The sequence below is a fragment of the Symphodus melops genome (genome assembly GCF_947650265.1).
Source record: "Symphodus melops genome assembly, chromosome: 1".
NCBI lineage: Eukaryota > Metazoa > Chordata > Actinopteri > Labriformes > Labridae > Symphodus > Symphodus melops.
The window spans coordinates 18831572-18850406 of NC_136691.1; the positions used below are offsets into that span (position 1 = coordinate 18831572).

General features: G+C 41.2%; 1 protein-coding gene and 1 long non-coding RNA gene across 2 annotated transcripts in view; one reads left to right on the forward strand and one right to left on the reverse strand.

Moving 5' to 3' along the window:
* The window catches only part of vsnl1a (visinin-like 1a), a 34610-nt gene extending 16022 nt beyond the window's left edge, over nt 1-18588 (reverse strand). The window contains exons 1-2 of the mRNA XM_079353468.1: nt 18306-18588; nt 9652-9818 (exon numbers count right to left, since the gene is read on the reverse strand). Coding sequence (XP_079209594.1) covers nt 9652-9813 — 162 coding nt within the window. The 5' untranslated portion in view covers nt 9814-9818; nt 18306-18588. The remainder of the gene's footprint in view (nt 1-9651; nt 9819-18305) is intronic.
* LOC306830190 overlaps nt 1-18835 on the forward strand; it is a 332171-nt gene that overhangs the window by 210372 nt on the left and 102964 nt on the right. The gene's annotated exons all lie outside the window — the stretch shown is intronic.

The following is an 18835-nucleotide window of genomic DNA, read 5'->3' on the forward strand; positions in this document are numbered from 1 at the left end:
ACTTCACTGTTTATTCAGCTTAATACAAATATTATCAGAACCACATCAGAAGCTGTAATGTTGTTGCTTTAGCCCTCTTCACGCTCATGGTGTTACTTTGAGGTCTAATACTGTGACTGCAGTAATGATAGCGGTTGCTTTTTCAATTAATTATTAAAGGCTTAACGAGTTGTTTTCATGTTACAGGCATCTCCCTGAATGTGTCTCAGTGTAAAAGCTTATTGGCTTTGAACACGCCTGATGGGTCAACCTTGAGTCACTTTGTGATTCAGAAAGGAAATTTGTGAATGGAAAAGTGAGCGTATGAAGCTAAACAGACAGGACCAGAGACAGAGGGCCTTTGATAATCCTGGGGCATAATGGTAAAAGGAAAGGACCCCATTGCTGAGCTCTGAGGAACACCGCCACCAGTAAGGTGTGAAATGAGATTTAACCTGTTTTTATTGAACAGAGCCAGATTAACATTTTTCCATTTGTCTTTATACGCTTAGCAAACATAGCCTAGACGTAGATCCATATTTAGCAACAGTATAGGAATTAAAGCTTTTGTCCAAAATGTGAGACTATCCCTTTAACCATAGATATTTCAGGCCATATTCTTGATCAGTTATTGATAATACTAATATTGAAAGAAAAACAGTGTCTAAAAGACTAAACATTAGACATGGTGCTATGAGGACAGCATGAAAACATCCAAAGTGAAAGCCAGGTCACTAACCTAAAATTGGACTACTTCAAAGCTCTACCAGCTTACATGAGGAGGGACGCTCCATTTATTAACAAGGACAATTTTATTTACTGGGAACTCTGACGAACACAGGACCTGACCTGACATAACCTCAAGTACATATTTAAATTGAGCACCTTGTCATTTATGTTCAACCTCGCATTAAAGTTTAGATTTGCACATACACAATCTTTTGAAGATTTTGAAGCTTGTTATGAAAAAATATATATATTGATGTGTTATAAATTCCATACTTGAAATAAAAATATTACATGACTGGACATCAAATTCCTTCAACGGCTGTTTTCTCCTTGCCTGTGCTTGCCCACATGAAGGTCAGAGGTCACACAGATGGATATTCAGCATTGGTCTCATGGGTAGATGCCTGTTAACAGGGCTTGTTACCAACTGAAGGTCATTCTCACTACTGCACGATGGGATTAAAACCTAATAGCTTTTTGTCCTCTTGTTTTCCACATTCAACCCTGATAACTGATTTATTCTTGCAGAGGATGTGCTAATGATTATGCTCAGCTCAAATGTAATATGATTTCCCAACAGAACAGGCCCTATAATCCTGTTGTGTGTATGATAAAAACACTCACCAACCTCCCTTTACCTCTTCTTCCCCTGCACCGATGATGAGAAATGCAAAAAATGCTGAATAATTTAATTACAACCTCCAGGTATTGCAAAGAAGCCAGAGAGAGGCTGATAGGTCAAAAACATTTCATCATAATGAATCCAACTATCGCAGCATCCCCTCATTGAATGATTAACCGATAAGATCATCTGGTATTCGTGTATCAAGTGACTATCGTCTAATTTTATGGCAGATATGCACTGATATTAGTAGATTTATTCATCCGTTAAATAACATTTCATCTGAGTTTCTTTGTGCCACACGAGCAGTTCTCTCTCACCAGCAGGGGTGCTATATGGATTACAACAAGCATCATTACTCTGGAGCCTCAAGCAGGGATGCTTGTACATGTTTCCAGATGAGTGACCACCTCATCTTCGTTATATCTCTTCTAAATGTTTGATAGCCGCAATTAAAGGAAAATTGCAAAAAAAAGGGCGTCTAGATATCTATCTCTATCCAAAGATCAAATATAGATCAAAGAAAGTTATCAGCCGATTTATCAGTATCAGTTTTCTCTCTTCCTAAAATTGATCTCTCTTTTCCTATTGTAATCTTTTTTTTTGCATCTGTTATGGTCTGTCTTCCTGTTTTGTCGTCCTGCCTCTCTGACTCTATTCACTTGTCTGTTTCCTTTATTACCTCTCATTTCAGATGCATCTCATTTGCAAACACTGACACAGACACTTGCAACAATTAACACCAATTGTCTGTTCCGAGAGACGGAAGAAAACCCGCAGTGGAAAACCATTGTTTGTCTCCTAAAAATTACAGCCTGTTAATTCAGCGTCAGATTCCCTCCACTCTGTGCTTTCTAAACATTGTAAACGACTCACTGTCATAATGAGTGAGTCATTACGTCTGGAGTTTATTTCTACTATTTGACTAGAATAGTCTGAGCTCTGAATGAAGAGTCTGAGTTGTTTGTATGTTGGAGTAACGGTTAACTTTTCAAGTCTTTTCAAGCGAACAAGTCTTTCATGCCGCTAAACCACATAAACAGACTTCCTTGTGTAGTGTGTGTGTGTGTGTTGTTACAGCGATTGAGGATGGCATGAGAGAGCTTCTGAGATGACAAAAGCTATTTTTGGGGCAAGGCAGCCACAGGCCCACTTGGACGAAGAGGAAGAGAGGTGAGAGGGAAAGTGGGAGTAAAGAGAAAAAGAGAGTGAGGGATGAAAAAGGAGGTTGAAGAGAAATGACAGAATAATACATATTGCAAAGGAAGGAGAGCCTCGTCTTGTGTTAAATTTAAGGGAGAATATAGGAGAGGTTGAACACAAGCCATTGACAATTAGCTATGCTGTATTTGTGTGCAAGGGCAGAGGGTGTGTGAACAGACGACAAAACATTTCTTTGATCAAATTTGAGTTTTGAAAAAAGGAGCCCAAATATTTACAAGAGCCTCTTTTCAGATTAAATGATTATTGATCTCCTTTCAGCTCTGTTGAAAATTGTCATGATTTTAACACACAGTTCTAAACACACAGATGATCTCTTATTATCTGTACATCGATTGATGTATATAAAATACACTTCACTATGTTATTCTCACACTAATATGAGTCTTTAGTCTGTCTACAAAAGAGAAAAGTCAATCCTCTTTGTCTTTTGCCTTCTCAACTTTTCAGAAAATATGTGCTCTAACAGTCCGCATGGAGACAGTCCCTTTGTGACATCATAAAGGGCAGTAACTTCTCCCCCAGGTGGGCAACTTCCAAACAGTTAGGTATTTATTCTGCCCTCTGAGTCTGCCTTCTCACTGTAAACAACAAGGAGCGAGAAAGCACAAGTCCTTCCAGAGAGGGGGCGTGGTCAAACAAAGCTCATTTACATATTTAAAGCTGCAGACACAGAAACAGCCTGTTCTGATCAGGGCTGAAATAGAGGAGTTTATAGACAATCAAATACAGGATCAGAGAGGATTTTGAACAAACCACTTCACAGACATGTTCTGTGGAGCTCTGAGACTTATTTAAACTGGTTAAAAGGAAGATAATGTGTGATCTTTAAGAAAAGTATAACTTTGTTCCAGTTTATATTTGTTATGAACTGTATTTGTATTATATGAAGGTACTTGTGCAATGCTGTCATACAAATAACAGCTCAAATCCCAGCTCTTAAACTTGGCTTTTTACTTCAGTCAAAATGTATATGTTAAAATATATCTGACATCAAGTTATTTATTTTTTTTATTATGATGTTAATACAAAAATGTGAATCAGTGTTTCAATACTCAACACTAAGTAAAAATATAACTATCGTGATATTGACATGTGCCATGTTTTCCAGCTGTCTCCTGTGTTTGTCTGGGAGTCAACATATAACACTGCATTAGTGAACATAAACATGCTCACTACACTATGTCATCACTGGCTGCCTCTGCAGAGGCTTAGCTCCACTGTCTTTTATCTTTCCAAATGATTACGAAAGGATTTTCCAAATAAAAAACGCTGGGCTTTACAGCTCATCCTCCACGCCATACGAGAAACGCATCTTTATCTTTCTTGTCTTTTGTCTCCTGTGATCAGGCAACATATGTTTCCACACAGTAACAGGCTGTCAGCCAGATGATGTCACTGTCTGTCTGTCGCTCCATTTACCATCCTCTCATTCTACCCGGCGCAGTATCTATCTGTGGAGGGCGAGGAGTCTCACACCCAGTACCTCTAAATGGTCGAAGCACACACACACACACACACACACACACACACACACACACACACACACACACACACACAAACACACTACACAACCGTCAACAGCAAAAAGCCTTGAGGCTATGCAAGCGAGACGCAACAGAGCGGAATCCATCCATCCATACATGTACATTCAGGTCAGCATGTGTGTGTGTGTGTGTGTGTGTGTGTGTGTGTGTGTGTGTGTGTTTGTGTGTGTGTGTCTCTTTATCATTTCACTTCTCACCTGCAGCGACACAGAAGAGTTAAGTGTTCATACTTCCCTTCCAAAACTTTATCGTTTGGTTGATTTATTACTATAAATGCTGCGATTCATAGCCAGAAAAGATTTCCTTCCTGTTTATACAAAGGTTTAATTAAATAAAAATTAAAAAAATATTGGAAGATTTTACAAATGACCTTTTCTTTATGTCCAATATGAAAGATGCCTACTGAATGAAATAATTAAATAGCCATACTACATCATCAGACATGAAACATGCTATGTTGAAGTGCTGGCTTCTCTGACATCAACGATTCTTGTTGGTATTAAGGCACCTTCAAATGGGCGTACCTTCACAGAGATAACAGAAACTATAAAAGCAGCTACAAGACGACAAGCTTGCTGCTCTTTGTTTGTGTTCCCCTGTAAATCAGGACATGTTTCCTCAGTAGAAATAAGAGTGAAGTAATACGAGTGGAAGAGACAAGGACAGATAGCTGCTGGGTGTAGCAGAAACCATGAAGACTATTACAGCCTACTAATGATGAAATAATAACTCAACAAGGAAAAGAGAAAACCAAGGAGACCAAATATATTGATGCTTATTTGATGTCACTATAAACCATCACACTAACAAAGACTGAACTGCAACAAGTACAACAGTTCTTATCAGATGCTCCCTGGAATTCAATGATAAAAGTGTTTTGCTGTTCAGAACAAAAGAATGAAAAATGTTTTGGTAATGTTCATGGGTCACTGTTAAATGCTTGTGTGTGGCTCCTGTCTCTGCATGCATCAAACGCAGGGGGGGAAAAAAACTTCCAGCAACAAAATCTATCACCTTAACATCTCAGGGAGCGTCGTTATCCTGTTACAAATGGCTCCCAGAGCGGCAGGCGTGTCAAAGATGAGAAATTTCACACACTGAGGCACGCAAGCGCTGGAGTGTGAATTGTCACCGAAGCCTCTCTTCCATTTTTACATCACTGTCTGGCATCGGCAATGCCAGTTAAAGTGGAAATCCACAGAGAAAGAAAAAACAGCGGGCGGTCAGGGTAATGATTCTGCAAAGGTTTATAGATAGGTGAGCCTCATGACAGGAGTAATGAGACAGGAAGACAGCAAAGAATGTCAGGTCATTTTGAACAGATTTTGTTTTGTTCTGAAGTCAGGCTTATACTTTAAAGCTCCTGTGAGGAGTTCTCAGTTGATTAATATTAATGATCTTCATCAGGAGACAAGATGAAGACTGCAGTTATTGTATAATCCTGAAACACTGCTCGGTAAAAACTGTCACATGATGGGATTAAGCAGCATTCTGCGTGTGTCAGCGTGTACATACTTTATGGAAAGATGACATATGTCAGTGAATTCAGCACAGTGCAATACTGTCACTTGCTTTGTGCACAGGGGTCACCAAAATCAACCAAATCTAAACGTTCACCATAGGAGCTTTAAATGTAGGAAAATGGTTTCTGACAACTCAAAGCGCTTTTATAGCCATCTATTCACGCGCTGATGGCAGAGGTATCAATGGTAACTATACTCATTTATATATATTAGGAAACTTTGGGTTCAGTGTCTTATCTGTGGACACATTGGACATTAGACTGCAGGAGCTGAGCCACATCCAGCCCGAGGTCTGTTAGGACTCTAGGAACTGAACATTTTATCTTCAACCAATCATCAAAGCTAATAGCACGTATTTTCTGATTCTAGGTTGTTCGCAGGATATGTGAATGTCTGAATATTCAGCTTTAGATGAGACTCAATCTTTTTCTTTCCCCCCTAAAGATCAAGACACACCAAGCAGACGGCAAAGAACTCGCGGTGACGCAGGCCGAATGTGACGTCCCCTCTCAACGCCTTTGTCTTGGCCAAAAAGTTGCACTTGAACCACCCGCAAAGGCCACGGCTGACGAACAACCGCCACGGACGCTCTGCGCATGTGTGACAGGAAACAACTCTCCATGCCAGCAGTCTGATAAAAAGTTCAACATGGAAATGAGTATAACTGAGTATTTAAATGAAAAATATGCATTTAAATGAGCTCATTCATGAGTGGACATATTACACGACTTGGGAACGATTTTCTATCCCACAATCTTAATATACGTATATACAGCTTTTGACTTTTATATTCCAATCCAGTGAATGCTTGAGAATTAATTCAAAACTCTTCAGATTACTTTGGAGCAGTCTTATGATGATATACGAAGTCATCAATGATCCGTCATTCAGATCCATTGACAGTGTGAGAAGCTGGTCACAGTATACAGAGACATACTGCAGATTATATGCTGCGACTGTGAATATCACACACCGCCCTGAGATACATACACCTATTATTTCCATTCGACATGCCTCACCTGCTTTCTTTCCCTCTGCCTGATCCTTTCTCTCTCCTCTCCACTTTTTCATGCCTCTGACTCTCAACTCGCCTTCTTTATCACATTTTCTTCCCCTCTCCCTTGCTCTCCCCTTTTTCACAGCCTGAAATATTACCTCCACATAGGCAAATTAAACAAGGAAGAGAGAGCACAGAAAAATTAAAAGAAGCCAGAGAACAGTGTGTTGACCTTAAAACCAAAAAAAAAAAAAAAAGGTACATAAAGTCCATACAGGCGGCCGAGTGGACTTAACACATTACTCCCCATTGCCAGGGTCTCAGGTGCGGGTTTGCGTGAATGTCGGCTAACAGAAGGAGCAGGGATGATTGAAGGAAGTGTGGAGACAAGATGTGGGTGCACAGGTGTAAGTGGAGCCCTGCTTATGTCTCCTGCATGCATGAGTGAGGTCACAGGCGCACACATCCTCACACGACTCTTCCCATTCATTTCTCATGTCTCTGTTGCATGACTCCATTGCAGCTAATGACTTGATAAATAATGTATGCACACTTTCTTTCTTTCACTTGCTTACTCTTCTCATTTCATCTCTGTTTCTCGCTTCCAACCGACGCAAACACTCTGTTCTGTCTCCCTCTCCCACCCACTAAACATATGACCCCCCCCTCCCACATCAGCAGAAACACACACACACACACACACACACACACACACAGACTCACTCTTCACAGGAACAATCTGTCCTGTTAATGTGAGGTCGCAGCAGACCGTTTTTCCACTTATCAGCTCTCTGGATTTAAATAAAGCCCTATCACTGATACACAGTTGCCTGGAAACACAATAGGATGCATCAATAGCAGGATTTACCCAGCAGCCTACAAGACCCCTTTAGATGTGAGCTATGTTGCCCCCTTTAGCATGGCTGCAGATTTTCCTGCCTCTCATATTGTGCAATAAAGAGATTTTCAGGGATACCTCTTTTGTGTGTTTGTATCCCGCTATCAGAGCTGCCAACTTTTTCTTATTTCCCAGGAGTCTGGCTAATCTTTGCGATTCGATTTGAAATGATTTTCAGCAGGTTTTAATGGAACAAAATTGTTCCGAATGGAAAATGTCATTCCCACTGGTGACAGGTGCCCTTTTGTTCGGATTTATCTTGAAACCTTGGCAGCCGTAACCTTCACTTATTTCTGACGTTTCACCATTTTTTTTTTTTTCACTTTCTTCTCTGATCTCAGCTGATGCGTGAGCTCTGACGGCATTTAGAGGAAGTGCACCCATGACCTCAGAGTCCGGGCGTGCCTTACGTAACTGCAGCACCCCCTGGTTAGGAAGCATTTCCTGGCAGCAGTGAAAAAAACATAAATGCCTCTCCTTACACTACTCAGAGCACTTTCTTAGAGCACGAGGACGACAACGATATTACACGAAAAAAAAAAACTACGAAAAACGGTGTTTTTAACAGACTGAAGAAATATCACAGCACAGAAAGTACGGTGTTTGTCTGTTATTAGAAGGAGCTCATCTCCATCTAACTCCAAATCAACCAGTCAGGTTAAATAACGGCGTGTGACAAAAATGGGCATTAAATCGTCATCTTGATACATTTATACAATTATAAAATAACTGGTGCCAAATCTTAAAATATTTATGTCGTAAAAAATGATGCTGCTCGAAACAGATTTCTCTACCAAGTAGAGTTATAGTGCACTACTTCATGTTTTCTCAAGGTGGCACTTATGACGTACACGAGGGTAAAGTGAATAAAAGTTCAATGGCACGGGGCGCTGGTGGCGCAGCGGCAGCGCGCGTGTCCCATGTAGCGAGGCTTTGCTCCTCGCGCGGGCGGCCAGGGTTCGCGTCCGGCCTGTGGCTCCTCTCCCGCATGTCTCTCCCCGCTCTCTCCCTGATTTCCGGCTCTATCCACTTTCCTCTCTATCAATAAAGGCCAAAAATAAATCTTATTGATATATTGATATATATATTGTATATATATATATATATCTTGTAAATCTTCTTCACCATTACCCCTTTTACATTAACATCATTTTAGTTTCCATGTGAGTGTCTCTCTGTTTTATACAACTAAATGAATAAATCATGGATTAAATTCACACAGCTCTGTCAGAGGAAATGAGATATGCTAGGTTACATATTAGCATTAGAAGATAATCATCTGAGCGCCTCTGATATCTGCCCCTCGGTTGGTTTTCTGCCCAGATACAGGAGAGGAAAATAGGAACATGGCAGGATGCCTGTACAAATCTAGCAGGGTGCATAATGGGAGTGAAATTTCCCTTGGTGGTCTTCTCGGTCATTCAGAAAGTGTTCATGTCAAACCAACCAGCCCTGTTAATATGAATCAAGGGAAAACCCCACTGAGAGTGAATTTTGTTAGATTTTAATAATGAAAATAGAGCAGAACAGTGAACAGTAAGGCCTCTACTGACAATGCCACAATACTCTTAATACTGCTTCTGACGCACTGGTGTTACGTTTACTCTGTTTACAAAGGCTTCTGCTGCGAGCCTCATTTGTATGTCAAGTGTTTGTCTTTTATTTTGAAAAACCTGAAAACATAAAAACATATTGAGCTCAAAGTTTTCTTTATCCAGGACCACAACTTATACTTTCTGCTTCAGTCATGTATGTTGTGTTGTTAACAGCTGGAAGATTCTGATACACCCTGATGTTGACCAACCGTTCAGCACCAAGCAGGAAATAGATAAAGTGATGAACACGCAGGTGAACATTATTATCAGTGTTAAGCTACTTTAGATAAAACCAGCTTTGGCCAAAAAAAGTTTCAATCCTTTACTGCCACTGTTGTTGTTGTTTTTTTGGAGGAACAATGTTAAGTCATGGTATTTGACTCAAACAATCCCACCTTGGATCACACACAGAACATCGGAGGGGGGTTTCTTAGGTTGGTGTTTGTGTGTGTGTTTGGTGAGCAATGCAAACGAGTGTGAGTCTTGAAGCGAACAATATTTGCATAATCCATCACGTGAAAGTGAGTGATGGAGTCTTACCTTGACATAGAGCTGCTGGAACTCCTCCAGGTTGAGGCGGCCGGTGGGGCAGTCCTTCAGGAAACCCTTGTACCACTGCTTGAGCTCATGTTCGTTAAACTCTGTGTTCTTCACCAGGTCCTCCATCACTTCAGGGGTCAGCTTGCTGTTCTGTTTCCCCATTTTGCCTGCAAACAGGGAAGAGGCACAGACACGTAAAGAAGAAAGGTTTTAATCATCTTACAATGAACAGAGTGGCTTCTCTATTAGGTACAGTCCCTGTTGTCAAGTAAAGGGCACACTCAACCTGAAGATGTCCCCCCTCCCCAGTCCCCTGCTGGTATGCACTCACATGTACCTCTAATGTCACCACATCATCGCATCACCACCAAACTATCCAATATCACGACACTGTCATGTCGTAAAACTCTGCAGTTGTGCTTCTTTTCTCAGCTGATTGAGAATATTAACATCTGTCTTAATTTCAAGGAAACACTCGACCCCTGCATCAACATCGACCCTTTGTAGAATCCATTAGGCTATATGGGACGTCCACGTTGTGTGCCAGTGCTTTCAACTGTGCAAGGGCCCAACTGGACTTTGGGGTGAGGCGTGCTCGGACACAGTAGAGATTGCCTCACAGTGGGATTTATAAAGAGTGGGAAACAAGAGAACATGAAATGGGAAACCAAATCTCAATTTTCCAACATAAACTTTAAAAAGGTCATGTGAGGACTTGGAAGATGTTCAGAAGTGGCTGAAAATAAGTCCTGTAACATCGTTTCTTGAATATTTGGGTCAGTTTGTCAGACATGCAACTTGTCTTTTTTTTCAGCGTCCTTTAAGCAGCTGCTCGCCCTACTTTAGTTTGTTTGTTGTTGATTCATTTTCAGAGGAACCCTTAAAATACTCCATGAGAAATAGCATTACACTGTATGTTATGATTGTTATTTTGATATAAAAGGGATGATACATACTAATGTCAAAACCTACTTCCTCTGAAAAGAAGCAAACAATAACTCTCCCTTTTGGCACCAGATTCCTAAACTGTTTTTTTTGTTTTGTTTGGTCTTCCCTCTGTAATAGACCTGAGCCCATTTCTTTCTGGTCTGACTCTGCACCTTACCTTTTAATAATGTTCTTTAGATTTGCAAAATGGTAATAATGACAGTTTAAGTCCATTGACCAGATGTGGCATTTTAGAGAAACTTAAGTGTGCTTTGGCGTTTAATGACCCTTAATGTCTCCACTGGAGCTGTTCGCATCCAGCTGCCTCCGCAGATCGCTGATGTGCCTGCACAGTGCTGATGCTACCACTTTATGTCCTTGATTAGTTCATTAAACAACCTGCAATTATCATAATGGTAGATAGATGGTAAGAGTTCTGGAGCCTTCCTTCTCTTACTCTCTGCTGAAACGTTTTATTAGACCTCTTTTAGCTTGAAAAGACCAAGAGAGCTACGAGGCAGTAGCAGCATGTGTGGTGCCAATCTGTCTCTGTAGCACAGTGTGAGGGTGAGGAGACTCAGGCAGCCATCCAAGAGGTGCTGCAGTCATATACCGAGGCCTGCCGTGCTGCACCGCTTCTTGGGAAGGTCCCTTTAAAGGTGCTTCTTTGAGCAATTATATTTTGAAAGGACACTATCAGTTTTAGAGACTGATTTTGTGCCTTTGAGGTAGAAACTGGATTTAATTTATTTAAATATGCTGTGAATCTTAATAATGCCGGGACCTGAGGCTCACCTGGAACATATAATTTATTTATAGTTTATTGGATGTGGACATTGCAATTACATTGGACAAACCAGATACTTTGAGTGTTAAAGCACATTTGCTAATTTGCAACACTTGTCCACAGGCGGCTTTTGAAAGGATAAAAAACAATTAAAGTAGAAAAAATGCAAAAAGAAATCACTTTTCTGCCCTTTTTTGTTGGCAAAGTTCCATTGTGTAGTGAAGTAATGTGATTGTGAGCAGGGCCTCAGAATTTGTTCATTTACAGGCCTTGAACACACCGAACAAGGTTGCTCAAAAAACTAACTTGCAGTAACCAACAGTCCCAGATGCCTGAGAATATTAAACAGCCAGGTCATTTATCCAGAATGATGGCGACTGAATAAGTAGAAGTCAATAACACAACGACACAGAAACTACACAGGCTGTTTCTCTCCTTCACTGTTTGACATGTGAGGGACCGGTTGATTAACCAATTAACTGTATTCACACTTCTAGTCAGCACAATAATTACTTGCTGCTTGCACTACTTATCAATATTTTTATGAATTCAGGCCTGTAATATCAGTCAAATGATGCGTGTGAGCTGAAACGCAGCTGCCCGCCACTCGCAGGGGAAGGAGTCCCTGTTAGTTACGCTCTACTTCCTGGATGTAAACCAGCAGAGTCGAAGGATGGCATCCTGTAGTGGTTTCCACAATGGGTAATCATTACAGGCGTGTGAAGGTTCACATGGAAGTAGGACTGCTGCTAGCACAGCTAATGTTAGCCTATGATTTAACTACCTGTGCTCAGGGTTCACACTTTTCTGAGTGTTCTTAACGTTGGACCATTTTTCTATTCTGAATTTATGTTTTTGTCTGATCAACAGGGGAATCAACCAACAAGTCCTCCAAGCTATACGACCATAAAGGTCGTCCGTCACGTAATACGACCCATAGGAGTGTTTCCTAAATTAGCGCCCCCTACCGGCGAACGGAGAAATGCCAGTAAATCGTCACTCTGCACCGCCACACTGCTTGATGCGCTTACCAAGGTCAGTGGTAATTAACTATAAAGTTAGCTAGCTTGGACTTGGGTTAGGGTTAGGAGTCAAACATCATTCGATGACGAACACACATTCACCGGATCGAGGTTATTTATAACATATATATATATTTGAAGGACTTAATACAGTTAGAGAACAAAATGTTTACTTCTCCTGTCGGCGAAGGTAAGCTGACTTCTTGCAAGAGCTTCATATACAGTATAATGTGCTGACAGGGAAATGGTACCAATCCATTTATCATGGGGAAGAATGAAAATAAACTTTTCTAAATGCACAAACTTGTGTGTGTGTGTGTGTGTGTGTGTGTGTGTGTGTGTGTGTGTGTGTGTGTGTGTGTGTGTGTGTGTGTTTGCGGTAGTTGATCTAATTTGGATTTATAGTTGAAAGAGTGACCTAAAAAAATGTAAGTTAATCCCTCTTCCTAAAAAGAAAATCCCTTCAGAACATTCATCAGCAGCTCATATAGATCCTACGTTATCGTTTGGAAACTCTTGGTCTGAGGCAGATGAATTTACTTTGTACTGAAATTCAATTTTCCCTCAGCTTGAGCGCAGCTTATTCAGAGATTCAAGATTCATGACGTACAAAATCAAGTTAGTCAGCCTTCCACTGCCATTCAATTAAATGGACAATACAATAAATTAATATTTATCTAGAACCGATTAAGTCACTGCAGGTGTGTCAAAGGCAACAGTACATTGTTTATGAAGGAGCCTGGGATAAAAAGAGGCAAGAGGTGATGTATCTCATCCCTCTGGACCTGAAGTCAGGCCTCTCAGACATTTCTGATGACTTCAGGGATAAGCAGCGTTTCAGATGAAAGAGATCCCAGACTCTTATTGTTAGTTTTTTAAAAGCTATGTGATCATTTTCTTTTTTTTTTGTGCTTGTGACTTTCAAATACAGAAAAATAGTGACCTCTCAGCTTTTAGAGTCTTTAATTGGTTTCAGACACTTTGATACATAAAGCCAAAGGGCTTTAACGTCCCATGATTCCACGGGCTTTCCACTTACTTTCCATGGACAGCTATGCACATTGAGCAAGGACTCAATGTGTGACGGTGATTAAGTAATATGAGCATAACAGACTTCAGATAATAACCCTGTGTTACTCAAATGGGGCCTTTTAAGGAGTATAGAAAAGCAGTCTTGTGTAAATGTGAGCCGCAGGGCATTTTAAGAGCATTCGGTTTGTTGTGAAAGAGCAAGTTGTCAGTTTTCTTATTCATAACTGACCCTCTTATCTTTCAACTGCAGTTCACAGGCGTATAAATATTTACAGAGATGTTCAATGGTGGCAATAATCATGAAGCAGAAGTGGATCAGCGCAGCACCAAAACTCAGGCTGTCAAAATGTCCTTTTGTCAAGTTTTCTTTTCCAGTCAAAAATAAAATCGTCTGACTCAAAAATATCTCTTTGATACGAAAAAAAGGACGCTGCAGCATTCACTGGTGGGATCATAACACTGACAGGCCCTTGAACAAATTCTTCGTTTCAATATTTTTCTTTCGCCAAGATTGATGAATGACAGTTTGAGTTTTGGTTCCTGGTTTCTGTTTTAAGAGCTATCTGACTTGGAGTTGTTGAAGAGGTACCAGACACCTCATGTTCCATAATGTTGGATGACTCATGAGATTCTGACTTTTAGGTGTATTTTGGGTCAAGATCAATTTAACCGAACAGCAGAAATAACAGTGTTTAAAGCCTGGTGAAAAGAATGAGTGTCTTCCGCTGTTGTTTGATTCATCATAACCATACTTATTGTTTCTCTTTAAATAACTTGTATCTTTATCATAGCATCAAGTCAGTGAGAAAGAAGTGCCTGGTAAATTAGAGCATTGGTTCCCAAAACAAAGTTGGAGGCCAGCACCGAGGAAAGTGGTTGCTAACCAAGTGTGTGCTGTTTATTGTCTACGGTTGTCAAAGAAGTTAATTTCAGCTGCTGAACTTGAAGTGTACTCGAGTGTACTATAATAGACCTTCCTGTGCTCCAGCTGCTTATGATGAGTTATTTTCTAGTACTCATTCAGCATGTGATTCTAGACTGACCAAACATGTATCGTTAACATGTTCATTATATCTAATACAGTGATCTATGAGTGGAAGACAGTGTAAGAAAAGTCAGGATTCCAGATGGCAACATCGAAGACAGCAGACTTTAAAATGTTCAAGTCATTTGTGTCCACTGATCCCTCCTGCCGTCCCAGCAGACATCTGTGTGAGTGTGGAGCAAGTTTGCTGCATTCAACACACAGTTTTTTGAGTTAATAGAAACATCTGTGTCATCATCATAATTAAAATATCACTCTGTGGGAAACACTGTGATTTACTTACTAATTAGCCAAAAAATGAAAAGGCTTAGACTGTATGAATTCACATCTATTTATGGAGACAACCCGCTGCTACTTGATGGAACACATCCCCAGAATAGGCCTCCAAGACCCCACTAATGCACATAAATCTGGGCCAGCCAGAAGTTATGGGTTGTCTAGTATCATCAGCATTAGCCATTAGCTTCCTTCGGGCCATTTAATGGAAACATGAAGTTGCTGAAATTTTTTGGTAAAAAAAAAACAAAAAAAACAAAAAGTCAATTCAAGAGTAACAAGGTTTAAAAACACCCCCCCCCCCCCCCCCCTTTAATAACAATGAAACAAGATTGTTTAAAGGATTAACCCTGATTCTGAATCAATGAATGCTTCAGATGCAGAATTTCACCGGTGCCTGCTTCTTTTATATTACACATACAAAGATTCAATGGTGTTTAGAAGTCATTCCCCAGCGCAGACACCGATACCTGTAAAGAAAAGTCACCAAAATAAGGAGCACAAACTTCTTGGATGGCCTCTTATATTAATCCACACAATAAACCACATTATGCATCCAACATCTGCAAGTTAAAATCTTTCAAAGGCACCACAACACAAACACGGTAGTTCCCTGGCCTTAGGTAGATGAGCTGACACCGAGCAGACAGCAGGCCGTATCACTCAAAGTGGACAAGCCCCGAACATTCACATCAGGTTTTATAAAAATAAGAAGGTTTTTCAGCCGTGCAGGTTGCCTCTTGTCACCGATCACATTCTTGTACATAAAGAGTAGAGACTCTGGAGGAATCCTTATGGGTTAGAAAAAAAAAAAAGTCTAAATGTGACAATGAAGACCTGGCCCCCTCCTCCGTGAAAGGGGTTGAAAACATTCTGTCAAATGCAAAAAAAAAAAGAGTCTCAGTGCTGCAGTGATGCTGAAGAGGCAGTGCGCTCCCACAGCAAGTTGCCAACACTTTCCTGCTACAATCCGGGCTGTCACAGAAGATGGGCTGCGCCTGAACACTGAAGCTGCAGCAGGAGACTGATGTGTCTCGGGAGAGATGTGAGCACAAGGCGGATAACAGCCTCTGCATTACATCACTGTGTAGAGATGTGTGTGTGTGTGCTGTAGTAGACTGTGCATCAATGTAAAGGCTACAGCTGTGTATCTCACACAAGTCAAATATGCAGGAGCATGCACTTTGACTCTGTGCGTCTCTGATGTTTCTGAATCTGTGAGCACTTTGCATTCCAGGACATCAGAAATCATGAAGAATTAAGCTGCATTTCAGGGCCCTACACGCACATTATGAGCAAACTGTCATGTCAAAGCGGACAGGCATCGAAACCTCTGAGGACTTCATGCATCCAAGCCTCTAACATGGTGCTAAACGTTGATGCACGTTCACAGCATGCACACGCCGCATCAAAATGCAAGCGCTACACGTTCCTCTGTCCACATTCACGCATGCAACAAGACACAGCTGCACCTGCGTCCAACTCCGTCCATCCAGAGCTCCTTTCACATATCGTACAGCAACAGCTCCGAGCCTTGTTTAAACTGCCAAAACTATCTCATATAATAAGAGGCAAACACTTAAACTCATTGTGAAAGAATTGAGCTTGACAGGCTTGGTGTGAAAACAAGCAAACAAACACTTAAATAAATCACACATTTTTTTTAAACACCACCCCCGCAGCTCTCTCTATATAAATCTGCACAACCTTTAAAGTGACGCAAGTCAAAACAAGGTGCGGCTGGGCAGTTTTTGCATCATCTTCCTACACAGTCTTTATGCATTTGAAAGATAGTTGTGCCTCGCAGAGTTGAAAGATTATCGCTCAGGCCACATGCCAGGAATGATTCTTTGTTTTCATTTCCACGCCTTCGATAACTTTCCCTTTTCCGAGCTATCGAGCTCCTTTTATCTGTTCTGCTCACGATCGGTCTCGTACTGCAGCCAGTGAGAGATGGGATTAAGAAAAACAGCGAGCTTTTGATTGTGGTAATTCCTTCAACATTCCTCCGCTCACTCAGTTCCAGTTTGCGGCCCCTGCAACAGGATGGAAAGTGCATCAGGAGTAGAAGACGCACAAAGAACAGACGTGAATGGAAAAAAAGGATCAATTCGAGGAAAGTGATGTGAGAGGAAACGATGAAAAAGAATGACGCTCCTGTTAGCACAAACGAGTGAACACCCCGCCCCCCTGTTAGCTCTTAATTATATGCACATTGATGAGGTTTTGTACAAGTTATTTAAATCTACAGGAGATGGAAAAAAAAAAAACAGATGGGCGCGTAATCACCAAATGTCACACTTTTTTCACAGATCTAAAAGAGGCAGAGGCTGGGACTAACCCTCTGGGTCAGTCTGCAGTGCAATGCAGAGCGGAGCACCATGCTGACTCCAAACCTGAGTCATAGCCCTTTGTCTCCCAGTCCACCGAGGCCAAGACAGAACCAAATGGGGGGGAAGAAAATCCTTTAGTTTCATCTGCACACAGGTGCCAGAAAGATATGTCGTCAGATGGGTAATTTTCACAGACCTGTGACAACCAGCAGACCTGCCCCTGAGCCAGGCGGTAGCTGTTACATAACACTGTCCCTCCACCATCATTTGCCAACAGGGGATGACCTTGAGAGGCAGGCAGAGCCTCAGCAACAATAGGGACAATGGTTAATGCTTTGGTCTCTGGCAAATCTGGTATGGTACCTTATAACAGTGTGTGTGTGTGTGTGTGTGTGTGTGTGTGTGTGTGTGTGTGTGTGTGTGTGTGTGCAGAAGAGGCGTTGGTATGATCAGCATGGAGGTGCAGTAAGGGGTGTGTTAATGCCCGCTTTATTTACAGAGGTACCCTCATGGTGAGGATGGTGTGGATTAAAAAAGACACACCACACCCCCCTCCCCATCTCACTTGTGCACACACACACACACACACACACACACACACATCCTCAGTACCTATGCCAAACTACACCGGGAAACATCACACCACATCTTGCCACATCGTGCTAAGCGCAGACATCCCACGCAAAGATAATTTTTTTAAATCGCTAAAAAATCCCACAGCGCTGCGTCGACCAGCGTCAACCAGCATGAATCAACGGTGCTCATCTGTCCGTCTTCACACTTGTTATTGTTGTTGAATCAAAAGCCTGTTGTTCCTCTGTGTGTGTGTGTGTGTGTGTGTGTGTGTGTGTGTGTGTGTGTGTGTGTGTGTGTGTGTGTGAGAGAGAGAGAGAGAGAGAGAGAGAGAGAGAGAGAGAGGATGTTCATGTGTGTGTTCTTGTGTAGGCAGAGTAAACCAGAGCAAGACACAACCATGATCATCTAATAAATGGCATTTCATCGTCCATAACGTGCAAACATTGCAGAACAGAAGGTAAATATTTTTGAATGAGAATGAGATGTGTAGTTGTCATTAGCCTCTCATTAATATGGACACCATTAAATCCATCAATACTTCGTGTGGAGTGAAACGCATGACGCACTCGATTGCATCATGTAGGACAATGTGCAAAACACACGTTATCCATGCACATGATAATAAACAGTCAAACATGTTGACACATTCATCTTACCTTGAGAGAGTGACGAGTCAACGGGAGAAGTCCGGTCTGCTGTCTGGACTGGTCCAAAAAAAAAACCCTGCGAGGACGGAAAAAGAAGCGATTTATTTAAACGTGCGAAGCTGCTCTTCTGTCGAGCTGCTTGTCGCTTCAGATGTCTGTCGTGCGATATGTTTTCTTTGTGTTGTTATTATTTTATTTCTCTCGCGGGAGGAAAGTGGAGCTCGACTGATAGTAAAGCGGTGTGGGTCAGGATGCTGCTGCTGCACACACTGCTGCTGATGCACTGAAAGGAGGAGACAGATACAGGAGAGAGAGAGAGAGAGAGAGAGAGAGAGAGAGAGAGAGAGAGAGAGAGATGATCATTTTTTACATTATTCTAGTTTTTATTTATTTTCTTTCTTGTATTTAGAAAAACTAACAATTATTCTGTAGATACATATAAAAAGGTTAAATTAAATTATAGTTTATTTGCTCAGTTCGTTAAATGTGTAATCTGTGTTTTTTATATTATACAATAAAATTACAATTATGTATTTATT